General features: G+C 42.0%; 1 protein-coding gene across 3 annotated transcripts in view; it reads right to left on the bottom strand.

Annotated features, from left to right (window-relative positions):
- Positions 1-26,930, bottom strand: part of C7H1orf87 (chromosome 7 C1orf87 homolog) — an 83,816-nt gene that overhangs the window by 837 nt on the left and 56,049 nt on the right. For all 3 annotated transcript variants that reach the window (XM_051856420.3, XM_089337277.1, XM_089337278.1), the window contains 3 exons: positions 21,301-21,365; positions 9,732-9,796; positions 7,947-8,154 (listed from right to left, as the gene is read on the bottom strand). In XM_051856420.3, the coding sequence (XP_051712380.3) occupies positions 7,947-8,154; positions 9,732-9,796; positions 21,301-21,365 (338 nt within the window). The remainder of the gene's footprint in view (positions 1-7,946; positions 8,155-9,731; positions 9,797-21,300; positions 21,366-26,930) is intronic.

Genomic DNA, 26,930 nt, shown 5'->3' with positions numbered 1-26,930 from the left:
CACACAGGTTGTTAAGATGCTCCTATCTCACTTTAGAGTTCCTGGGTTTGATTCCCAGCTCCAACACCTGATTCCAGATTCCTGCTAATGCAGCCCTTGAGAAGTAGCAGTGATGGCTCAAGTAATTTGGTCTCTGCCACTCACATGGGACATCTGGATTACTATGGCTCCTGTCCTAGCTGTTTTGGGCATTTGAGGAATTACCTGGCAGATGGAAGCTCTCTGTCTCTCAAATAAATAAAGGAATATTTGACAAAGCATTTCTGGAAATATATTTTCTGTGCCTCTCTCCAGTTCACTGTATGATCGCTGTGAATCATGTAACTTCTATTGACTGAACATGTGTACTAGAGCTGGTGTTGTATCATAAGATGTGTTCTGGTACCTGTGTTCTGTATATCCCAGGGCTAATGCCAGAATGTTGTCTCCATTGGTGTTAGGTGAATTCTGATAGTTGCTGAGAGGAATTTAAGTGTAGATCATGGCATCACTAAAGATCAATAGCACATTCTTAAGTCCCTGCTAGTGAACTTATATATGTCAGATACTCTGCTTGGACATATAAAGGACTTAGGGAAGTGATCTGTTACCTCCAGAAGCTTCTTGACCCACTGAGAGTATAAATTGTGCAGAAAATCAACTAGAATGCGACAATAAAACAATAACTTCTGATACTTACATATGAAGTTTACTGTATCCAAGGCCCTTCTCCAAGTAATTTTACCAATACTAACATATGTAATCCAGACAATTAGCCCATTGCACAGAGGAAGGAACTGAGGCCTAAAGGTGCTAAGTCACTTGTCCAAGATCGTCTATTTTTAACCACTATAGTACATTACGGAATGCTGCGGAAGAGATTGCTTCAAATAGGAGTCATACTGGTTCCTAGAGATGTATCTTGAAGTATGAAGAGTCATAATACAGGTTCAATGAAAAGCCTAAAAGCTTAAAATGTCTTTTATACAGATGGAAGAGTCAATGCTTTCAGGTTGAATCTTTTCTAATCTCCTTTACCTGTGGAAACTTTGAGTGATTGTGAAATTCTTAAAGAACCCAGAAGCAATGCCCTATCCAAACTGTAGAATTTCATCACTAGGCCACTGGTGCTGGGCAAGGGTGAACACCTGTCATCTCAGTTTAAGCTAGAAAGAACTGTTCATGTTTACAGGATCAAGATGCTCCCCTCTGAACTACTCTTTCCAGGCTGATGGGGTCTACTCCATTCTACTCCATTCCATTCTGATTTGTTAGCTTTTCCATTCCAGTTCATTTATTGTGTCTTTATTGCCTATCTACTATTTTAAAATGTTGGTACTTTATTCTATATAAACTTCCATCTTTGAGTTGGTCAATTACATCTTTGAAGTTCTCTGGATTGGTTGGCTGCTCTTGGCCCTGACCAGGTTTATTCTCTCTGGACATTTCCCTATGCTTTGCTTCTAGAAATATAAGTCACAAACTTTGCAGTGAGTTTCTGAATGTAAGATCATAGGGAAGTTACTTGAGTTTTTAGCATCAGTTTCCTTAATTGTAAAATAAGGTTAATTAAATTGTATGAAAATAAAAAAATAAGTGCTTGGCCTAGTATCCAGTGCTAGCAAGCACTCACTAATGCTAGTGTTACTATAATTATAAAAATTATATCAAGATGATTTAAAATACATAGTCTTTATTATCAAAATATGTAACATTTAGTTAATATTTTAATTAAGAAAAAAGTAATGTTTATAAACTACATCTAAAAATCATGGTGGTGTTTTCTATCTTCTAAGATTTACATTGGGGCCGGCGCCACTCTCTAGGCTAATCCTCTGCCTTGTGGTGCTGGCACACCAGGTTCTAGTCCCGGTCGGGCTCCGGATTCTGTCCCGGTTGCCCCTCTTCCAGGCCAGCTCTCTGCTATGGCCAGGGAATGCAGTGGAGGATGGCCCAAGTGCTTGGGCCCTGCACCCCATGGGAGACCAGAATAAGTACCTGGCTCCTGCCATCGGATCAGTGCGGTGCGCCGGCTGCAGCGCACCGGCCGCGGCGGCCATTGGAGGGTAAACCAATGGCAAAAGGAAGACCTTTCTTTCTGTCTCTCTCTCTCACTGTCCACTCTGCCTGTCCAAAAAAAAAAAAAAAAAAAAAAAAAGATTTACATTGGTAAAGGATTTCTACTGTCAAATAAAAGTTTAGACTTACATTTAATAGCTGTCATTTTTACTCTGTCATTAGGGATGCCCTAAGAGGCACATATAATAACCCTCACAATCTATGTTAGTGTTGGAAAGGCTATTCTTTCCAAGCTGGAACCAAAATGAAAGAAGTAGTACTAAGAACCTCTTTAATATCCATTTCACTTTTACAATTTCAAACAACTTTTGAATATCCTATCTTATTTGATCTTTTCTCAAATATGGGAGGTATGTTTTATTATGAGTCTCATTGTATAGATGAGGAAACAGGTTGAGAGAATGTATGTCACTGGCTTTCAAGGTTCAGCCACTGGTAACACCTGGACTCGATTCTAAATCTTTTGGTAAGAACCAACCAACCAACCAACCAAACTAACAAACAAAAGGAAAAGGAAAAGAAAAGAAAAGAAACGAAGCAAGATCTCATGTTCTTTCTACTATGTTACAGGGCAGGATGTAGTAGGAAGACAAGTAGAGCTGGGTTTGAATTATGGCTTAACTTCCTACTGGCTATTATTGTATCCCTTTGACACTGACTTTTTCCTCCTTAAATAAGAACACGAATTCCTTCAGCATGTGGTTGATGTAGGAATTTAGTGATGCAGGGTATGTAATGTCCAGACCCAGGAAGAGAACGTCCTTTAAGTCACTCTGCCTCCTTGAACTCTAAAATACTTTCTATCTAGCAGTTAGTTCACTGGGAAAATTCCAAATGTACCATTTGCGCAGACATTTATCCCAACCACACTTCTTTCTTTAGAAAACATGACCTGTTATTCATAGTCATTCCTTATTCTTTCTCCTTAAGGATATTTTCTTGACAACCCTCATTAGAGAATAAGCATGGGAGGTTCCCAGAAACACTGATGTGATGATGGATGGACTGCCTTCATCCTGGATGAAGAACACCCTGGCCCACATATTTCCTTGCACATAATAAAGAACAGTGATTCATCTGTGAGCAAAGTAGGTATCATCTGCTCTGCATCTAGAGTGGGACCTTGGTGGTCTGCTAAATACTGTGGTTAATAAACCAACAAAATGACCTCAGTTAATTTCTTTCCTCATTACAGACATTTGTAGATGTTCCCAGATCTGGCTGACACATTCTTTGGCCACCGAGGAACTAATGAATTTCATAGAAACGGAGAAAACAGGCATAAATAGTGAAGAGACCATGAGAAAAGCATTTCAAGTCTGTCAGAATCTGCCTCCAAAGTCAACAAAACTCCATTTTTCCTCAGAACAGTTCAGCTCCTATGAGAAAGGTCCAGGTCTTTGGGGAGACTCTTAGCAGCTAAATTTATGATCCATCATCCATCATCACGACTCAACATTTGTTTCTTTAGAAATGTCTTCTCTATCTCCTTGGATTTTTGTTTTTAAAGATTTTTTTTATTTGTTTGTCTAGTTTTTAACCCCATTGTCACTCCTATAGTCCTGGTACGTACATTGTTAATGGTTTGGATATTTGTTTGGGTGTCCCCAAGGGCCATACATTAAAGGCTTGGTCCCCAAAGTCCTATGTTAATGGATAATGGATTAGTGTTAATGGTTGATGGATTAAGGGTGGTGGCTTGATCCAAATATGGTGTCTGAGAGAAGGGTCTAGATCTTTAGGGGACATGCCCTTGTAAGATAGGTGTCATGAGAAAGTTGGCTGTATAAGCTGAGTTGGTCCTAGTTTTATCCTCTGCTTCCTGGTTTGCTGTGTGATCTCTACTTTGTATTTGTTCTATCACCATTGCCACATGATCTCGGACTGTGCATCTCCAAAACTATGAGCCAAAATAAGCCTTCTTCCTTCACAAGCAGCTTCTCTCAGGTATTTGTTAGAGTGATAAAATCTGACATACACAGGGGCTGGCATTGTGGTGCAGTGGGTTTAAATGCTGCCTGTGATGCCAGCATCTCATATGAGCTCCAGTTTGAGTCCTACTTCTTCTTCTTCTTCTTTTTTTTTTTTTTACAGGCAAAGTGGACAGTGAGAGAGAGAGACATGGAGAAAGGTCTTCCTTTACCGTTGGTTCACCCTCCAATGGCCACTGCGGCCGGTGCACCACCCTGATCTGAAACCAGGAGCCAGGTGCTTCTCCTGGTCTCCCATGCGGGTGCAGGGCCCAAGCACTTGGGCCATCCTCCACTACACTCCCGGGCCACAGCAGAGAGCTGGATTGGAAGAGGGGCAACTGGGACAGAATCCGGCGCCCTGAGTGGGACTAGAACCCCAGGTGCCGGCACCGCAGGCAGAGGATTAGCCTATTGAGCCAAGGCACCGGCCTGGAGTCCTACTTCTAATCCAGCATCCTGCCAGGAAAGCACAGAAGATAGCCCAAGTGTATGGGTCTCTGCCAACCATGTGGGAAACCCAGATGGAGTTCTAGGTTCTTGGTTTTAGCCTGGCCAAGTTATAGCCACTGGGGCCATTTGGGCATGAAGCAGCAGATAGAAAATCTCTCTCTCTCTGTGTCTCTCTTTTTCTTTGTAACTCTGCTTTTTAAATAAATGAAATTAAATCTTAAAAAAAATCTGACTAATACCAATGCCCAGACCCAGAGTTATTTCAATAACTTATTAGTCTCCTTTTCTCCATATCATTGTTCAGTAAACCATCTCACCTTTCATTATGGTTGGTTGAACATTTAGTGGATATTAGGTAGTGCAGGAAGCTTCATCATAGCCCCTAGGACTCATGCAAGTGTGTCAGCTTTACTACACAATTCTACAAGAACCTCCAGTGCTGTCTTCCTCACTCTCATCTCCTTCTTACCCATTCCCCCTGCCCACCTCTTGCAGGAGATGGTATCAGCCTTGGAATGACCTGCACACCTATACAAAGGCTCCCTCCCTTCACGTCTCAGCTCCATCTCTCTCTATGAAGTCTTCTCTGAGTAGTTCAGCCTACATTACCTGGTTAGCTTCCTTTTATCTCTCCTCTTTCCTTTGATTCTTTAACTCTCATTTGTTCCTGAAATTTTAACACCTTACTATAAACTGCCTTTTATTTATTTATTTTTTCTTTTTATGGGCATTGAAGTATTTCCAGTCTCTGGGTCTTACCTAAAGTAAACTCTTTACCTAAAAGTAAGCTTTTCTGGTTTTCCTCCTGGTCCAGCCCTTAATATGGGGTTGGGCATATACATATATATATATATATATAATTTATTTGACAGATAGAGTTAGAGAGAGAGAGAGACCGAGAGAAAAGTCTTCCTTCTGTTGGTTCACCCCCCAAATGGCCGCTATGGCCGGAGCTACACCGATCCGAAGCCAGGAGCCAGGTGCTTCTTCCTGGTCTCCCATGAGTGTGCAGTGCCCAAGCACTTGGGCCATCCTCCACTGCATTCCTGGGCCACAGCAGAGAGCTGGACTGGAAAAGGAGCAACAGGGACTAGAGCCCGGCATCCATATAGGATGCCAGCACCGCAGGCGGAGGATTAACCAAGTGAACCATGGCGCCGGCCTGTGGGCTTATATTTTTAATAAATGGTTTTCTAATTCAGTCAAATCGATCTTTAACTTAAAGATCTAGGGGTTTGTATCCTCTTTTTGGTATAAGTATTAAGAATCCTGTGGGTATTATATGGTAGTTATATTTCATGTAATTTGGAATTAAGTTGCTTTAAAATAAAAACAAAAAAACACAAAGACAATGAAAAAGCCATTGCAATTTTACGTGATTATTTTTAGGAAGTACTCTGTTCATTAACTCTTCATGAACCACATTAAATAACTAAGTATGACAGTTCTAGTCCAGGTGTTTTTGTGTCTGCCCCTTCTTTTCACTTGCTAGGACTTTGGCCCAGTTTTGAACTTCATTTTCTCAGCTGAACATTGCATTAGCCTCCTTTGTTCTTAATTTCACTTTCTGCACACAGTCATCAAAGATCTTCCTTAAAACACAATTTCTTCTGCTCCCCCTCTGCTTAGAAAGTCCCTGTGCTACTCATTATCCTTGAATTAAATAATTCCATAGTATTATATTTTAAGCCCTTCAGTATACAGCTTTATTAATATTTGCCTTTATCACTTAATATTTTTAAAGATTTATTTATTTATCTGAAATTCAGAGTTACACACACACACACACACACACACACACAGAGAGAGAGGTCTTCCATCCGATGGTTCACTCCCCAATTGGCCACAATGGCCAGAGCTGCACTGATCCGAAGCCAGGAGCCAGGAGCTTCTTCCAGGTCTTCCACACAGGTGCAGGTGCCCAAGGACTTGGGCCATCTTCTACTGCTTTCCCAGGCCGTAGCAGAGATCTGGATTGGAAGTGTAGCAGCCGGGTCTCGAACCCGTGCCCATATGGGATGCCGGCGCTTCAGGCAGGGCATTAACCTGCTGTACCACAGCACCGGCCCTACTTAATATTTTTCTTAATAAAGCCAATGTTCTAATCTGACTGAACTTCTTGCATTGAGCCTCACACAGTATTTCACTTAGCCAACCTTAAACACTTGCTAGAAAGGCTATTTCATTCCTTTGTGTCTAACCTGCACTTTACCTTCAATGATCAACTTAACATGAACTTAGCCTTCCCTAATAACCCCACAAAAAAGGGATCCTCCTTTCACTGAATGCACACATAGCACATTCTAATGGCATTTATCATCTTACATTTTGTGGTCAGTTATTTATTAAACATTCATTCATTCATTTATTTGCTCCTTTCTTGAAAATGTTTAATTGTGCAAGGTACCAGAGATAAGATAAGACTGTGGTCTACTGGTGAGGTGGTAACAAATTCCCAAGTGGTTTATGTATATATACTCATGTATCTTGGATATAGTCATGAATGCTGAAGAATCTAAGAAGCCAGATGTAGGTTGGCTTAGGTATATCTGGGGAATCTCAGAGGAGTAGTGCTTGGATTCAAATGTAAGATATTTAGGTATCAATTACCCAGGTGGACAGAATGGGGAATTGGCGGGGGTGGGTAGATAGAGGAGAAGGAGATAGCTCAGATGGAAGGCTTAGATTTGGAAAGGCAGACACCGAGGGAGCAAGGCATGTGATTCATTATGACTGGGCAGGATTAGTTGAGAGAATAACAGGAGCAAGAGACTGGACAGACACCAGATTTTGCCTTGTTAAGGAGTTTGGAGTTCATGCTGTACATGGGTTGGGGAGGGGGGATGTCTTGAGTATTTTAATCAGGACTGAATTGTGGGCTAGACCTTGGTAATAGAGAGTAGGAAGGACTGAAAATCGACTGCAAGCAACCTAGCAGGGTCTCTTGTCTGATCCATCTTTGTATTTCCAATTGTATTTAGCAAAGTGTCAGGCATGTGGTTTACATAGAAATTATATTACCCAATCAGGAAATGAAAGAAAATGAGGTGTTCACTTTTATTCTAGCACCTGAATAGAAAGAAAGATACATCAGGGCCGGCGATGTGACGTAGAAGGTAAAGCCACTGCCTGCAGCACCGGCATCCCATACGGGCGCTGCTTTACATGCTGGCTGCTCCTCTTCTGCTCCAGCTCTCTGCTATGGCCTGGGAAAGCAGTGGATGATGGCCCAAGTCCTTGGGCCCCTTGCATCCATGTGGGAGACCCAGATGAAGTTCCTGGCTCCTGGCTTCAGGCCAGCCCAGCTCCAGCGGTTGTGCCCATTTGGGGAGTGAATCGGCAGATGGAAGATATCTCTCTCTCTCTCTCCCTCTCTCTTTAACTCTGCCTTTCAAGTAAATAAATAAATAAATCTTCAAACAAACAAACAAGAAAAATATATCAGCTTTCAAATCCATTCTTCACCTGTGTTGCTCAGATCACACAAGTAGAGAGCGTTTTCGAGTTTCCTGAACCTGTCGATCCACGTCTCACATTCCTCAGCCTCATTCTTCATAGCTGGGCTTGTGGAAGGCTGAGAGGTTGGTTGGATCTTCCAAGAGTTCAGAGGATCCTCAGGGGCTGGAATCTCAGCGGGAGGGTTTTCTGGCTGCAACTCCTCTTCTGGAGTTTTCTACCAAAACAACACAAGCATCTCACTGGCAACACATTCACCACCCAGAGCTTCTCCAGACTCTTGGCCAAAGATGAGGCCTCGCAACTAAGAAGATTTATTGTAAGGTCTGGCTTTGGAAAGCAAGGAGGATGAGTTTCAAATCCTCAGTGCCACAGGACCATATCTGCCAAGTTTTGCTGGATACAAACATGTTAAGTGTGTTTGTTGTTAAGAAGAAGGGTGACATCATGACTTTTATTCACTTGTCATTTCTGACTTGCACAAAGCAAAGGATTTTGTAATTGGCTGAGACTTTTTATGATGTTCAACTGTTTTACATTAGTGGGATCTATAGTGAATTGGCTTCCGGCAATGCTTACAACGTTATGGTAGGAACATTTCTAAAACCAGGAGGTTTCAATGAAGAGTGATTAGAACAATTAGTGATATTATCTTAGAAAGTGCAAGTGCTTTTCTAAGATCACACAGAGATTATAGTGGATCCAAGACTACTGGAAGAAGTTATGTCCAGCGCACCTTGGTATCCTAACCCCAAGCCTCGAACATGGTAGAGATGTTTTGAGAATAAAATGGACAAATTGCAGTTGTGCCATGTAAGGCATCTTGCCTCCTACCATGGGGAGAGAGTGAACACCTAACCGTAGGATCTCCAAGCCCTGCTTTTCCAGCAACTGCCCCTCCTGCCAATCCACATGGTTGCAGAGAGAATCACTATGCAAATATTCTATTTGCATAGTTTAGGACTAAATTGTGGAATAATAAATGCCATTTATTTCTACAGGAGCTAGAGAATAAATTGTTGCTGGGATGCAATAAAAATCCTCAAATAAGAGACAAAATAAAAGAGCAAGTGTATTTTTCATAATCTTATTCACAACAGACTTAACACTCATGGAGAAAAGCACTCGCTGTTGTTTCTTATGTGGCAAGAAGCTTGCCAAAATGGATACTATTTTCTAAACTATTTCAACGTGTGAAGTGCATGAAGAGGCCTCTCGTCATTTCAGGATGAATTATGCTCTAATCCGGGCATTTAAAAAATAACAACACAAAAACTCAGGCTGTTTTTCAATTCTCTGTACAATGCCTCCTGGCTGAATGCTGGGAATATTAAAATGCATTGTAACTCTTTGCCAGATTTTGCTATTTTTTAATTTATTTTTAAATCAGAGAGCCTCTTACATTTTAAAATCTGATGTCTGGGGAAAGGTCACACAATTTCTGGAAGCTAGACTTCAGATGTCAAAATAGGGCTCAGAAACACCCTTGATTTTGATGGCCCCAAGCTTTGGAAAGCCATCCATACACTGGCTAGGATTTCAGCTTCTCGGGGCAGGAGGCAAGCACATTATCCAGTGGTATCAAGGAGTATCTCATGGCAGCTAGGACACGACCCACATTCCAGTAGTTCAGTCTCCCCTCTCTGCTGGAGGGGAGCCTTGAAGTCCAAGGCAGTCTGACATCAGGGGTCGAGGGAAAATCAAAACCCACAGGGTAGGGCCCCGTGCAGCATCAGTGAAGAGAAGGCCAAGTGTGGGAAGAACTTTCCCAAGCTCTCTGCACCAGGTGCATACCACATGTTCAGTCCCAGGGACTTCATCCTCCACTGGAGTGGCTGGGGCTTCTTTTTCATACTTCCCTGAGCAAGAAAGAAAACAAATGGAAGATTTTAGTTCTGTCTTTTTGCTTCACACACACACACACACACAGCAGGCAAAGAAAACAGGCTGTGTTGTGTGTTTGACATGGTGTTAGGGGGTAGGGACACACTGATGAATAGGAAGGGCCTGGTTCCCGCCTCGGGGGAAGTCCGACTGGGGAGGTAGATATCCGCAATTATTCAAAAATTATCCTACCAGTATTCTAAATACTACCAAAGAAAAACATGGGGAAGTAGGGACGGTGTAAAGCTGATTTTGGTGCAGGAGATGAAGTGGAGGGGGACCAGTGCTGCCTTTTTGGAGGAAGGGACCCAGACTGGAGCTGAAAGATGAACAGGAGTCCTCCAGACAAAGGAGAGTGTGGATGCCTGGAGCCCAGAGCACCAGGCGACAACAGCGCCTCCCTAGAGAGGCCCAGAATCACAAAGGGCCTCAGAGCTTAGGGAGCGGGCAGGGCTTTTTCCTGCAGCCCTGCTTCTTCCTGGCGGGCACTTGTGCCTCTCTTTCCACACAGATGTGCATCTGAAGCACTAGGCCGGAATCTTTCTCTTCTTCCTTCCTGCTTCTTTCCAAGGTCAGCGGTCTGGTGTGGGGAACATTTGCACAGCATCCCTAACCCAGGGGCTTCTACTGACTGTGCAGGTGTTAACTTGCTGGAGGCTGCTGTCTCCAGGAATAGAGGAGGTTTCTTCCAGATGCAGGAAAAACATGGACCTTCTGTGGCAATGCTCTAACGCTTGCTGTGGGGATCACTGATTTACCACTTAGCACCTGCCATCTGATTTGATAACTTATTTGTGAGTGCACTGCAAAAAGTTTGTGAGAAATGTGATTAAAAATAAGCTTATTTTGGGGACCGGCACTATGGCACAGTGAGCTAAACTGCTGCCTGCAACACCCTCCAGCATCCCCTACTGGAGCGCTGGTTTGAGTCCTGGCTGCTCCACTTCTGACAGCTCCCTGAGAAGGCAGCAGAAGATGACTGAAAAATCTGGGACCCTGCCATGCATGTGGGGAACCAGGACGAAGATTTGGGCTCCTGGCTGCAGCCTGGACCAGCTCTGGCTGTTGGGGCCCCTTGGGGGAGTGAACCAGTGGATGAAACAGTCTCTCTCTCCCCATTCCTCTCTTTTTGACTCTGTCTTTCAAATAAATAAATTAATCTTTTTAAGGTTTATTTGGTGCCACACATTTTTGAAATCCATGCATATGTTTTTATTTTTTTTTTCTATGAATTTTTGAAGATCCCTTGTATGTATAGATTTCTAGATAATTTGGCACCAAAATAAATATCTTTTAATTTTATTTTTCATTATTTTTTTTGAAGTACTTTTGTATTTATTTGGCAAACCTCTGTCATGACCTCACAGCATGGATTTCTGGAAGCATCAGCTTCAGTGTTCTGGACACAATTCAAATATGCCATCTCTCTCTCCATGTGTGTGTGTGTGTGTGTGTGTGTGTGTGTATACACATATAATTTCTGAGCTGGTCTCTCTATGGTTATTAGAATGATTCAATCAATAAATTTAGACAAAATCTAGAGGGAGCTAGTGTAACATAGAGATTTGAGAGCATTTGTATAGGCTGAGGCCAGATGGCATGGGTTTGAATCCTGACACCTATCTTTAATAACTGCATGACCTTGGGTAAGTTACTCTCCTCTGTGTGCCTCAGTTTCCTCTCTGTAAAATGGGGATAATGACACCTATAGAAGATTATCATCATTAAATGAACTAGAAAGTGTCAAGCAAGTATCTAGAGTACAGAAATTGCTCAATAAATGCTAAGTAATAGAGGTATTTATGTAAGGAAGCTTTATAAGTAAATTCACATACCAGATTTAAAAACCTTTTGTTAGACTGTGGCATTGTGCCTATACATTAATAGGATTCTTCTCCTTCAGTTTCTTGATGGAGAAGACAATGTAGTTTCATAACATTCTCTGAAGCCCTAGCAGCCAGCACTAGAGAAGGTACTCAATGCATGATTGTTGAATAAATAAGGGAGCATGTGCCCTTATTGGAATTTGGAAAAAAAAAGTCACTGAACATATATTTCCATTTCTCTAATTCCTTTTCCGATTCTTCTATTTTTAAAGATTATTTATTTATTTCATTGAAAGGGACAGAGAGAGAGAGAGAGGATAGAGAATCTATTACATTTGCTGGTTCATTCCCCAAATGGGTACTACTGCCAGAGCTGGGCCAGGCCAAGGCCAGGAACCAGGATCACCATCCAGGTCTCCCTCATAGGCGGCAGGGACCTAAGTACTTGAAACATCATCTGCTGCCTCATGGGAGCATTTTAGCAGGAAACTAGATCAGAACTGGAACAGCCAAGATATGAGCCAGTGCTGAAATATATAATGTCAGTATTGCAAGGAGTGGCTTAACCTGCTGCACAGCAGTGGTGGCCCCATCCTGTTTTGCCCTTGGAGAGATTTTTCTTTGCATTTAATTTTTAAAATTCTATTTATTTGTTTATTTATTTAAAAGGCAGTGAGACATAAATGGGTAGAGATCTTCCATCTTCTGGGTCACTACTCAAATGCCTACAACAGCTGAGCTGGGCCAGGCCAAGGCCAGGAACCTAGAATACAACCCAGCTCTCCTAGGCTGGTCCAAGGACCCGCATTCTTGAACCATCATTACCTGCTACCTTCCAGGTCCACATAAGCAGGAAGCTGCTGTTGGAAATGGAGCCAGGACTCCAACCCACATACTCTGATATGAGATGCAGTTAGCCCAAATGGCATCTTAACTGCTGCACCAAATGCTCACTCCTTCTTTGTATTTATTCTCCATACATAACCCAAGTACTATAAACTTTCATAAATGCTTAAAGTGGATATTTAAAAAAATATTTATTTATTGAAAGTTACATAGAGAGAGAGAACAGAGATCTTCCATCAGCTGGTTCACTCCCTAGATGCCCACAATGACCATGAGCAAGGAATTCCTTCCATGTCTCCCATGTGGATAGCAGGGGCCTTAACACTTGAACCATCTTCTACCTGCTTTCCCAGGCAATTAATGGAGAGCTGGATCGAAACTAGAGTAGCAGGGACATGAACCAGTGCCCATATGGGATGTCGGCATTGCAGGTGGAGGCTTTACCTGCTATGCCACAATGTTGGCCTCAATATGGGTCTTGATGGCAGCCACTTAGGGTACCCCCTTCAATGCTGATCTTATCTGATACATTGAAAATTTAAGTTGTCATGGAAACCCATCATCACCTGGTGGTTTTGGTCCCTGCTTCTTTTACCCAGTATGTCAAAAAAAAAGCTTTTTGTTTATTTCAGGAGAAAAAAAAAAGGTTCAAATTATTCTTACTCATAAAGCTTACAGTTAAAGGGATTATAGAAGCAATTTACAGCACAAAGGTAAGAAGATAGATTTTAGTGTCAGATCTGAATGCTAATCCCTTTTTTATAAAGATTTATTTATTTGAAAGGCAGATTTACAGAGAAGAGAGAGAGAGCGAGAGCGAGAGAGAGAGAGAGAGAGAGAAAGATGTCTTCCATCTGCTGGTTCAATCCCAAAATGGTTGCAACAGCCATAGCTGGGCTGATCTGAAGCCAGGAGCCAGGAGCTTCTTCTGGGTCTCCCATACAGGTACAGGTGCCCAAGGACTTGGGCCATCTTCTCCTGCTTTCCCAGGCCATAGCAGAGAGCTGGATTGGAGAAGTAGCTGGAATTGAACCGGCACCCATATGGGATGTTGGTGCCACAGAGGCTTAGCCTACTATGCTACAGTGCCAGCCCTAAGAGATTTTACATGTTAATCTTATTATCTGACTCGAACTGGCATATGGGATGCTGGTACTGCAGGTGGTGGGTTTACTTGCTACGCCACAGCACAGGCCCCAAATACTAATCCTAGGTCTTACCTGCACCAACTGCAAATTTTTTTTAAAGATTTATTTATTTATTTGAAAGTCAGAATTACACACAGAGAGAAGGAGAGGCACAGAGAGAGAGAGAGAGAGAGGGAGAGAAGTCTTCCATCCACTGGTTCACTTCCCATTCAGGAGCCAGGAGCCAGGAGCCAGGAGCCAGGAGCTTCCTTCTGGTCTTCCCACTTGGGTGCAGGGGCCCAAGTAATTGGGCCTACTTCCATGCTTTCCCAGGCCATAGCAGAGGGCTGGATCAGAAGTAGAGTAGCCAAGACACGAATCGGCCTCCATATGGGATGCCAGCACTACAGGTGGTGGCTTTACCCGCTATGCCACAGTGCCGGCCCCAACTACAAGTTTTTGGATCACAATCATTTCATTTGTGAAATTACAATAATCTGTATTAATATTGTGGTGGTAAAAATAAAACAGAGGAAAATGCTCAATACAAGGTATTGTTATTTGCTGTTGTGTTATTATTATTAAATGACCTTAAGAAAATTTAGTTCTCCAAGTAAAGAGAACCTAATGTTAATTACAATGCACCAGGCATATTTTTGGCCACTTTTCAGTACATTATGCCTTTTAGAATGAGATCTAGAACCCAGACTTTTTCCCAGTCCTTTTCGTCTCCACTGTGCATTTCAGAAAGTTCCATTAGAAGAAAATACATGCCGGTCCACTCAATCTCTTTTAAGCTTCCCTTTCCCCTTTCTAACATCCAACGTAATATAAAAAGGTAATGGTTTGCGTATGTAAAAACTTTTTGAAAATTCTGAGGCAGAGCTCATTTTTCCTTTTCTAACACAGCAGGGTGGATAAATAATAACCATCTGTCTAGGCTGCCAGTAGAAGATTTGTATTGGAGGCAATAAACCAGGCTGGTTTCTAGAGATTTCCAGGTGTTGGAAGGGGTAGGTTTTACATGGCTTCCAGTAGATTCTTACGGTTCTATAGCCAGTCCTCCTGACTGTCCCAACTAATGACTTGAAATCAGTGATCTTCAGTGCAGGCTGCACATTAGGTCTACCTAGGGAGTTTCCAATGGCATCCCGCCAGACATGCTAAATCAGAATTTCAGGAGGTCAGACTCTAGTTTGGTGCTTTAAAAAAAAGTCCCTAGGTGATTCTAAAGTAGCAAACAACTGATTTAAATCAAGGCTTCTGGCTTCATCAGATTTATAGAATGAAGCATTTGTGAGAAGGAAACTTAGATGTGTTAAAGATTTATAAATAACACCTTCTCCACGTAATTAAATGAATTACAATATGAGGGAGCAATTATTCTCCTTTGACAGATGAAGAAACTGGGGTGATAGAAATTTCAGTTACCTGAGTAAGAAAACAGAGATAGGATTAAGTCTGTGATTCTAATCCATTTATTCACTCAACAAACATTTGTTAAGCACTTACTAATGCCAGACACTGTCCTAGGCACTATGACACAACAATGACCACAGCAGATTCTTTCTTCTCATGAAACGTGCTTTCTATCGCTGAGTGCAAACTAATAGATACAGAGAATCACATTGGGTTAAGCTGCCTTTTGAAATGTCAGCATCCCGTATCCCGTATCGCATTGCCTCTTCAAGTCCTGGTTGCTCCGCTTCTGATCCAGCTCCACGCTAATGTACCTAGGCTAGCACTGGGAGATGATCCAAGCAATTGGGCCCCTGCCACCCATGTGGCAGGCCCAGAAGACATTCCTGGCTCCTGGTTTTGGCCTAGCTTGTTGCAACCAGTTGGGGAGTGAACCAGCAGATGGAAGAACTCTCTTTTCCTCTATTTCTCTATCCACCCCCCTGTCCAAGTCTTTAAAAAATCATGCCAGGTACTGAAAAGTGCTATAAGCCTGATTAAAACTGGTTATGAGGGTGGAAAGTAATGGAAGGTGCTATTTTGGAATGGGAAACAGGGAGTGAGCCATGAGAGCATACAGTGAAAAGTATCTGGGGAAAGAATCTTTGGGGGATATAATTACAGTAAAGGCAAAGACTTGAGGCAGAAATCTCTGATGCTTTTAAGCACTAGCTGAGCAGAGAGCCTGGCTAATGCACAAGGGAAAGGAAAGAGAAGTGCATTAAGTGTTTGCAGAGATAAAAGGCCTCATGGGCCATGCCACACAATTGTAGGATTGTAGTTAATCCCTCCCCTCCCCTCTCCTCCCCTCCCCTCCCTTCTCCCCTCCTCACCTCCTTTCCCCTCCCCTTCTCTCCCCTCCCCTTCCCTCCCCTTCCCTTCCCTTCCTCTCCCCTCCCCTTCCCTCTCCTTCTCCTCCCCCTTCCCTTCTCCTCCCCTTCCCCTCTTTTCCCCTCCCCTCCCTTTCCATCCTTTTTGTTTTCTTCCCTTCCCTTGCCTTCCTGCATCCCAGGATCTGTTCCTTCTTTGGTGGTTCTCTCCTTCATTATCCCCTTCTGGTGATAAAAACGGTATTTTGCTTTGTGGGACCATTCTTCCCCCTTCCCAGGTCTCGGTGGTTTGAGAAGGTTGAGCTCCAGTTCCAACTCTAAACTTTGTCTCTGATTAATTTAAGCCTGTGATGGTGTAGTAATAACAGTCCTGGTTCAGACATGGATGTAAAACTTAATCTGAGCCTTTGTTATGCTTGCTACAGATACAGGTAGTACAATTCACTCTCTCTCTCTCTCTCTCTCTCTTTTTTTTTTTTTTTTTGACAGGCAGAGTGGACAGTGAGAGAGAGTGAGACAGACAGAGAGAAAAGTCTTCCTTTTTGCCGTTGGTTCACCTTCCAATGGCTGCCACGGTCAGTGTGCTGCGGCCAGCGCATCGCGCTGATCTGAAGCCAGGAGCCAGGTGCTTCTCCTGGTCTCCCATGTGGGTGCAGGGCCCAAGGACTTGGGCCATCTTCTACTGCGCTCCTGGGTCATAGCAGAGAGCTGGCCTGGAAGAGGGGCAACCAGTGCAGAATCCAGTGCCCTGACCGGGACTAGAACCCGGTGTGCCAGCGCTGCAAGTCGGAGGATTAACCTATTGAGCCGCGGAGCCGGCCACAATTCACTCTTTCTTGGCAGATCCTACTCTTTTTTATTTATTTATTTTTTAATTTTTGACAGACAGAGTGGACAGTGAGAGAGAGAGACAGAGAGAAAGGTCTTCCTTTTACCGTTGGTTCACCCTCCAATGGCTGCCGCGGCCAGCGCACTGTGGCCAGCGCACCACGCTGATCCGATGGCAGGAGCCAGGAGCCAGGTGCTTTTCCTGGTCTCCCATGGGGTGTAAGGCCCAAGCACTTGGGCCATCCTCCACTGCACTCCCTGGCCACAGCAGAGAGCTGGCCTGGAAGAGGGGCAACCGGGACAGAATCTGGCGCCCCGACCGGGACTAGAACCTGGTGTGCCGGCGCCGTGAGTCGGAGGATTAGCCTAGTGAGCTGTGGCGCTGGCCAGAACCTACTCTTAAAGAAGCTGTGAAAACCTTAGGACCATAACTACCACAGCTAATTTACTATTGCAGAAGGAATGTCTGGAGTCATTGAAGGAAGTTTGGATATAGTTTGTCTCCCAAAGGTTCATGTACTGGAAGGGTGGTCTCCAGGATGACAATGTTGAGGTGGTGGAACCTTTAAGAGGTGGAGTCTCATGAAGGTAATTAGGTCATGGGGGTTCCATCATCATGGATTGATGCTCTCTCAAGGAAGTGGATCATGTCTCCAGGGATTGAATTAGTTCTCTCTAGAGTGGAGTTGTTGTAAACTGAGGTCACCTAATACCTTGGTTCTCTTTTGCATACGGCTTGCTCCCTTTCTGCTTCTCTGCTACCAGGGAGTCCTGACAAAAGCCTACTTCATATTGTTTGGACTTTGCAGCCATGAGAAGCATGAGTCAAATAACCTCTTTTCATTATCTCTTACCCAGAATCACATATTTGTCATATTAATACAGAAGAGACTAATACAGGGGACCACCATGGAGAGTGGGGAGAGTATAGCAATACCAGGTAAAGAAAAACAGATGGCCAGAAAGAAAGCAGATCTTTGGTCGGACATATGAATGGCTAGATGAAACCATGCCCAGAAATCCTTGCAGCTGCCATATTTTTTTACCTAAATAAATCAAAATCCCTTTATTGTATGAGCTGAGTTGTTTTTTTCCTGTCCCTTCAATCTAAATGGTTCTAACTAGTGATTACTGTGGATAGTATTTCCCTTAATAAAAGAGGCCAACTCTCCAGTGACAGGTCATCAGGAAGTGTTTGGAGAAGAGAATAAATGAGCCTCCGAAGCTACCCTTCATTCCCTTTAAATTTTCTTCCATTGGCAGCCATGCTTCAGCTCAGCTCTTTGCTTTCTGCATCTCTTTCTTCCTGTCTCTCAGTCATAGGTACCACACTGTAGAGATTAAAATTGAGGGCCACACTTTACTTTTTTTTTTTTTTTTGACAGGCAGAGTGGACAGTGAGAGAGAGAGACAGAGAGAAAGGTCTTCCTTTGCCGTTGGTTCACCCTCCAATGGCCGCCGCGGCCGGTGCATCGCGCTGATCTGAAGCCAGGAGCCAGGTGCTTCTCCTGGTCTCCCATGGGGTGCAGGGCCCAAGGACTTGGGCCATCCTCCACTGCACTCCCTGGCCATAGCAGAGAGCTGGCCTGGAAGAGGGGCAACCGGGACAGAATCTGGCGCCCTGACCGGGACTAGAACCTGGTGTGCCAGCGCCGCAAAGCGGAGGATTAGCCTAGTGAGCCATGGTGCCGGCCTCATACTTTACTTTTGTGAAATACTACTTTAGACTTTAAACTCTAGCAGTTGGGGGCCAGCGCTGTGGCGCAGTGCGTTAATGCCTTGGCCTGAAGCACCAGCATCCCATATGGGCACCGGTTCTAGTCCCGGTTGCTCCTCTTCCCATCCAGCTCTCTGCTGTGGCCTGGGAAAGCAGAAGATGGCCCAAGACCTTGGGCTCCTGCACCCATGTAGGAGACCTGGAAGGAGCTCCTGACTCCTGGCTTCAGATCGGCGCAGCTCCGGCACTTGCAGCCATCTGGAGAGTGAACCTGCAGATGGGAGACCTCTCTCTTTCTGTCTCTATCTCTTTCTCTAACTCTGTGTTTCAAATAAATAAAATAAAAATTTTTTTAAATAAACTATAGCAGTAATTTGGCAGAGCCTATGCTGTTTTGTATTTGTTTTAATGAGAGTACATACCATCTCTTGGCTCTTTCTTGATTTGAATTCTTTCAATATTTTTGGAAATACCTCAGTAAAAACTCCTTCAAATATTACTTCGTCTCTATTCTCTTTCTCCTATCCTTCTGGGACTTTAATTACATGGATGTGGGATGTTGTCACCACTTCCTCTTATATACTTTTTGTATATTTCATCCTTATTTCTCATCTATATTTCAATCTGAATATTTTCTCTCGAGCCATATTCCAGTTCACTTATTGTCTCTTCAGCTATGTCTAATGTTCTGTTAGATTCATATATTGAGTTTTTAAAATTCAGTTTTTGTGTTTTTTTCACACAAAGCCTATTATATAGGCTCAAATTATTTGCTGAAAGTTTTTCATCTTACCATTCATTTTCTTGAACATATTAATAATGGTTATTTCAAAATGCATGGTAAAATGCATGGTCTGTTTTGCATCATTCTATAGGAATTTTTTAATCTAAGCTAAACATTTTGCATGGATAATTTAGAGATTTTTTAATAAGATGTTGTTTTCTTCCACCAAGATTTTGTCTTCTCCATATTTCTGTCAATTCAACTTGAATTCCCTTCAAATAAATGTTTTTTTGTCCTTTATCTAGCCTTCTAGGTGTTATTGCCAGGTGGTTTAGTCTTCTGCAAGCTAGTCTATCTTGTCATCAGTGAAAGTCATAGGTATTATATATTTTTGCTAAAATCTTATATATATTAAAAAACAAGTTCACAGGATTAAAAGGATTGACCCTTTTAGAGATGAGAAGTCTGAGAAAATGGATAAATAAAATAAGTGCTACATTATGTAAGGTGATTACTTGCAAAAACAAGATTCATCCTATATCTTATTGTTATGCCATATGCCATGGACTCAATTGTATTTCCTCTAATTTATATGTTGAAGCCATAACTACCAGGACATCAGAATGTGACTCTGACAATAGATAAGGCCTTTAAAGAGCTGACTAATTAAAGTGAGGCTGTTAGGGTGGGCACTAATGCAATCTGACAGATGTCCTCATAAGAAAAGGGAATTTGAACAGAGAAACACCAGCAATGCTCACACTGAGAAGAAAGGCCGTGTGAGGATAGAACAGGAATCTGTCCAGCATCAGAGAAGAGGTACTGCTGGAATGGCTTTCAGCATCCTCAGCACCGGCCCTGTGTGAACGTTCAGAAGTCAGATGAACACTCCACAACATCTCTTCAGGAGTCTCAGCATTGCCCCCTGAAAAGATATGCTCCAGCACTCGTCGCTGGTACCTAGGAAACAGTCTTTTCAGTTATAATCTAGTCAAGGCAAGGTCATTTGAGATTTGAGTGGGTCCTAAATCCAATGACTGGTGTCTTTATAAGAGAAAGGAGAGCGGTCTTTGGATACAGGGATACAAGGAAGAAGGTCATGTGAAGATAGAGGCAGGGTGCCCTGGGGTCATTAGAAGCTGGAATAGACAGGGACGGGTTCCTTCCTGGAGCTGTCAGACCCTGTTGATACCTTGATTTCACACTTGGCATCTCTGGAACTGTGAGAAAAGAGATTTCTATTGTTTTAAGCCACCAGGAGAGTGTTAATTTGTTATGTCAGTCCTGTGACAGGGAAACTAGTAGACTAATCTTCTATTTTTCTGCTCTTTCAGGCTTCTGATACTTATGTAACTAATGCCCCATAGTAAATTCCCTCTGGGTGAAATGTTTAGCTCCATCCCCCACCCTCTGTGTGTGTATGTATACCTAGCACTTTTATCCGAAGGATACCAGTAAATGATTGATGGATATAGTACATAGAGAAACTACAAAAGCAGATCAATATCCATGCATATTTTTCAACTCTTATATTTAAAACTTGCTAATTGCCAAATATTTTGCCCAGTTCATCCTTATAACTTTGCTTAATAATATGTCTTAGAAATCCAGCCACATTATTTTACAATTGCATAGCTTTATCAATTTGTCATACTGTATTTTAACTGAATGGTACCTGAAGGATACTTTTGTGATTTCTATCTTCCAAAAAGTAATTACAAAAGTGATGCATTCATCATTTATGTACAACTTGGAGGTTTTTGGTTGAGGTATCAGTAGAATAAACATTAAGCTTCAGGACTCTTAGATTTAAGGGACTGTGCAACTGAAATCTATTGAATAACACCAACTTCTGTTAAGTATGCTGTGTTCATTTTCAAAGGCTGCCATTGAGAATGCCTCATGATGCAATTAAATGGAGAATTACACCTTTTATTATCAGCTGGGCTCAAAGAATAGTTTTTAAGATAAATATTACTCTCATTTTTCCTTTACTGGTGCTCCATTTACATTTTAGGGAGAAATGAGATGAAACCTAACAACCACTCAAGCTAAGCACCATAGTTAACAATAGCTCTGGGAAATGGAAGATCTCAAAGGAACAACAAAATAATGGAACTTACCTGTAGGCAAATCGGACAGTAAATCAGAAGAGGCTCTGCTTAGCAGCTCCACAAATTTCTGCCATCTGCGCAAATAAAGGAAATAATATCGGTGAGCCACATCACTGTCCTGGAAGAAGGTACAGCGAAGCTTGTAGCTTATGTGGGTACTGATATCAACGGAGCTTTGTGATAACTGTGTCATTCACGGATAAATGGAGGAAACAGAGCCATTTAAGGTGCCTTTAGTAGGAAGATCTTTGATAAAGGGAATTAGGTGCCCAGATTACTGCAAGCCTAGTTGGTTGGAGGTCAGGGTCTGTTGTGAGGTTCAAGGTCAGGTCTCAGAAGATATCGTTCAGAAACCAGGGAACTTCAGGATAGTCTGACTGATGTCTCACTGGTTCCTAGTCATGATATTGGTGATCATGTAATACCAGGGCCATTCTGGCCACTGAGAGAACGAATTCACCATTCTCCCACACCATCCCCACTTCTGCTCTTCAAATCTCATACAAATACATCTCACTGGTAGAATTGAACTCATTTCTAGAATGTTTGTGTCAGTGGGGTTTCACAAATGTTCTGTTTGGCCTTCACGAGTATGGGAAAGTATTGCAACACATAAAGGAACATAGAAGGAAGTAGATAAGCATGCTGAGTGCAAGTAGAAAATATTTAATTACATGCAAGCAGAAAATGTACTGAGCAGTATGTCTGTGAGTGACTTTCAGGGAGTCATTTAAAGTTTAAAATACTGTAACAAGCTTTCATAGTGAAAATTATTTATATTTCCTTGCCCAGCATCCACCCTCTATTTATATATAAATACTTGCATAGTTTTCTCTAGGGTAATGTGTCCCTGAAATTCATATACTGAAAACCTCATTCCCAAGATAGTAAGATATGGGGCCTTTAACAAGTGATTAGGTCATGGGCCAGAACTTTCACGAATGAGCTTAGTGTTTTATAAAAGAGGCCCAAGAGAGATCCCACAATACTTCCTCCATGTGTGGACACTGTAAGAAGAAAATTGTCAGGGGCATATGCATTGATTTCACCTTCTCAATCCAAGAATTTTTTTTTAAATATTTATTTATCTATCTGAAAGACAAGATGAGAGAGAGAGGGATCTTTCATCTACTGGTCCACATCAAAAGGCCACTATGGCTGGGGCTGGGCCAGGCTAAAGCCAAGACGCAGAAACAACATCTGGGTTTCCCATGTGGATGGCAGAGACCAAATACTTGAACCATTATTAGATGCTTTCCCAGGCACATTAGCAGGGAGTTGGGTCAGAAGTAGAGAAGCAAAGTCTTGAAACAGAGTTCCAATATGAGATGCAAGAGGTACAAGTAGTGTCTTAAATGATCACAAAACTGGCTCCTCAAGCAAGGAATTATTTTATTCATGTTACTTAACCGTGCTGCTGTGATACTCATTAAACTGCACTATCTTCCTGTATTTTCACCTTCTTGTTCATAGTTCAAATTGTATCCTTTTCACCTTCTATTTAACTGTGAGAAGTCCAGCCTTTCCTTGATAAAGAGGGGATAAACTCTCAAATCCATAAAGAAGGATTCTTTTATCCATTTGATGAATGACTAGTTTTTTGACAAATGGGCTGAAATCACTCCCTGAAGAAAGGATGGTCTCCTCACCAAATAGTGTTGGAAAAATTGGATCTCTGTATGCAGATATATCTATACAAAAATCAACTCAGAATGGGTCAAGATCTAAATCTAAAACCTTAAACCATCAAATTACTAGAGGAAAACATATGGAAACACTGAAAGACATTGGCTTAGGCAAAGATTTCTTGGATAAGATATTAGAAGCATGGGCAATAAAATTTAAATTGAAAAAATGGGATTACATCATATTAAGAAGCTTCTGCACAGAAATGAAACACCCAACCAAGTAAAGAGGCAACTGACAGAATGTGTGGAAGAAAATATTTGCAAGCTATGCATCTTATAAGGGATTAATATCCAAAATATAGTAGGAGCTCAAGAAATTCATCAACAACAAACCAAAAATTCAGTTAAGAAAAGGGCAAAGGACATGAACAGTCACTTTTCAAAGGATGAAATGCAAATGGCCAACAGAAATCTTAAAAAATGCTCTGGATCACCAGCCATTGGAGAAATGCAAATAAAAACCACAATTACAATGGCTTTCATCCAAAAATTAAAAACAAAAAACAAAAAACAAAGGTTGGTAAGTCTGTGGAGAAAAAGGTACCTAATAAACTGTTGGTGGGAATGTAAATTAGTACAACCATTATGAAGGACAGTATGGGGATTCTTCAGAAATCTGAAACTAGATCTACCATCTGACCCAACCATTTCACTCCTGAGAATATACTCAAAGGAAGAAAAATCAGCATATGAAAGACTTATTTGGCCGGTGCCGCGGCTCACTAGGCTAATCCTCCACCTTGTGGTGCCGGCACACCGGGTTCTAGTCCCGGTCGGGGCGCCGGATTCTGTCCCGGTTGCCCCTCTTCCAGGCCAGCTCTCTGCTGTGGCCAGGGAGTGCAGTGGAGGATGGCCCAAGTCCTTGGGCCCTGCACCCCATGGGAGACCAGGATAAGTACCTGGCTCCTGCCATCGGATCAGCGCTGTGTGCCGGCTGCAGCACGCCAGCTGCAGCGGCCACTGGAGGGTGAACCAACGGCAAAGGAAGACCTTTCTCTCTGTCTCTGTCTCTCTCTCTCACTGTCCACTCTGCCTGTCAAAAACAAAAAAAAAAAAAGAGAAAGATTTATCTGTAACCCATGTTTATAGTAGCTCAATTCACAATAGATAAGATAGAGAATCAACGCACATTCCCATAAACTGATGATAGGACAAAGAAAGGGTGGTATATATACATGATGGAATACTACTCAGCCATAAAAAAGAATGAAATCCTGTCTTTTGCAACATAATGGATGCAACTGAAGACCGTTATGCTTAGTGAAATAATCCAGTCTCAAAAAGACAAATATATTTTCTCTGATTTATGGTAGCTAATATATAGAGTACAAAAAAATCCCTGAATGCATAAGTGTGAAATTGACATCTTATGATATGATTGTTGTTTATAATATTATAATCTTTGGAACAGTGGCCTTTCTAACTTTACTTGTTGAGCACTATATTTAGGGGAGCATTAAGCTTGTGATTATAAAGTAAATCAAAAGTATGTTATTGTGGCCGGCGCTGTGGCTCAGTAGGCTAATCCTCCACCTGAGGCGCCGGCACTCCTGGTTCTAGTACTGGTTGGGGTGCAGGATTCTGTCCCGGTTGCTCCTCTTCCAATCAGCTCTCTGCTGTGGCCTGGGAAGGCAGTGGAGGATGGCCCAAGTGTTTGGGCCCTGTACCCACATAGGAGACCAGGAGGAGGCACCTGGCTCCTGGCTTCGGATTGGCTCAGCGCGCTGGCCATAGTGGCCATTTGGGGGGGTGAACCAATGGAAGGAAGACCTTTCTCTCTGTCTCTGTCTCTCTCACTGTCTAACTCTGCCTGTCAAAAAATAAAAAGTATGTTGTAAAAATTAAGAAAAGAAGGAAGGAGGAAGGAGGGAAGGCAATATCACTGTGTTCTTAAAACTGTATCTTTGAAATACATGAAATCTGTCCTCTTTATATTAATAAAAAAAAAAGAAAAGAAAAAGAAAAATCAATCATTTATCCATTTCCAAAGCCAGTGAATTTCAGAACCAAGATTTCCACCTACAATATGTGATTCCAGAGTTCATGCTGCCTTATTCTGGGGATAAGATTGAAGAACTGGTGGAAGACTTGACCTGATAAGAAGTCTGCAAGCCCTGCATTTTTTTTGGATTATACCTGTCCATGATGCTTTTATTAAAAGCTTCCTCACTTTGTATCTATATCCCATATCTTTCTGGGGTCCTGATGGAGACAGCCAGTGCTAATAAACTTCTGAAATCCAAAACCACATTCAGTACCAAATACAATGGTGAAGCCAGCTCTGGATTTCAGACAGTTAGTCCAGAGCCCCTATGCCTAGACAAAAAACTTCTTAGCTTTTTAGAACTTACAGAAGAGGTGTTATAGTGTAGTGAATTAGAGCCAAGACTCTGAATCCAGAGAGCCTGCATCTGACTTTTTGATTTAGACTCTCTGGGACTCTACATGGGTTTCCTCATTTGAAAAATAATAGTACCTGCTTCATGGGTTAGTTGCAAGGGTGAAAAGAGTTAATATTTATAAAGCATTTGGAACATTGCTTGGAATATGATAAGCACCATAAAATGTTTGAATTGATAATAATGACATTATTATTATTATTGGCATCTGGAAGTGAAGAACAAGGTTTAATTTCTATAAAGCAGCCAATGGGCAGATCTCTACCATATCTTTAGTAGCGTACTGCCTAACACCACTTTTCCTATTCCCTTTAAAACATAATTGCTGAATCAAACACCTCATGTTTCCTTTATCTCCTAAAATCCTCTGGTTGTAGCTGGGATTAGCAGAGCCAGTCCTTTTCTATCTAATTGCACTCTCAATAATGGGCCAGATGTGTATGATAAGTCTTACTTGTGGCTATGTCAATTGCTCTACTCTATTCAGGAAGCTTCCAGAGCAGTTCATTATTTATCCCTCTCCCCCAACCCAACTTGGCATGTGTGCATGTGTTTTAAACTGGTCTGAAGCATTTAATTTTGCCAATACAATTTTAGAGTATTAGTTTGCCTCCTGTTCTCTCTTTGCCCTCCTTAATTACCATTTATTACAAAGTCACCCAGAAACATTAAATGCAAATTCTGACTTAGAGGTTTCTGGCCAAGAACAGGGATAATAATTTCCATCCAACACAACCTGAACTCATTTTACATAAGAGTAATTCCGAGTAGAGATTTGAAATCGCAATCAAGTCTTTCTCAAAATCGCCTTACCCTGGGCAGTCATTCACTAATGTCTCTGCTAATTGGTAGGCAAACAGCAAAAACCAAAATCACAATGTTAAAAGAAAGCAACAACAAAAAAAACTTTGTTATAGGGCTCACAAAATTGCTCCTCTTGTCAGCTCTTGCAACATGACAGTTTAAGAAGGGAACACAACTCATTTTATTTGGTTAGATGGGGCTAATCCCACATCACCATAATCCCTCCTGATGTTTTATTGATTCTAAAGGACATTTAATCAGGAAACAGCTCAGCACTAGAATCCTGCTAATTAGCAAGCAGCCACATTCCAAATGGGTTCCCAATTGAACAGCAGATTAATGGACAATATGTACTAAAATAATGATTGTGCATTCAGCTCCTAAAATGTGTGTCTAAATTGCATCTTTAATCTCTTAAGGATATAGGTTTGCATACAAAGCCTTTAACCAAATGGATTTAATTCAACAGAAGCTTTAACCAATGAGTGTCTAAGGATGAAACAGGTTTATCTCTTACAAATGCAATTCTTTGATTCTCATGGTTTTGATGTCCTTGAATATTCAAAGGTCAAAGACAAGGTGAATGAAAAACCTGTGTGCGTCCCTGGTCTGCACAAATCAGTGGATATTTGAGAATATTGATACGATAATAAGTAGCCTATTTTCCATTGTTGTTCTCCATTCTCACTCTTGTTCTTGCATTCTTGATTCCTGAAATCTTACCCAAATTTCTTAAAGATTTATTTTA

The sequence above is a fragment of the Oryctolagus cuniculus genome, chromosome 7 (genome assembly GCF_051225735.1).
Source record: "Oryctolagus cuniculus isolate XC-2025 breed Fujian yellow rabbit chromosome 7, ASM5122573v1, whole genome shotgun sequence".
Classification (NCBI taxonomy): domain Eukaryota; kingdom Metazoa; phylum Chordata; class Mammalia; order Lagomorpha; family Leporidae; genus Oryctolagus; species Oryctolagus cuniculus.
This window is presented reverse-complemented; position numbering and strand designations above follow the sequence as displayed.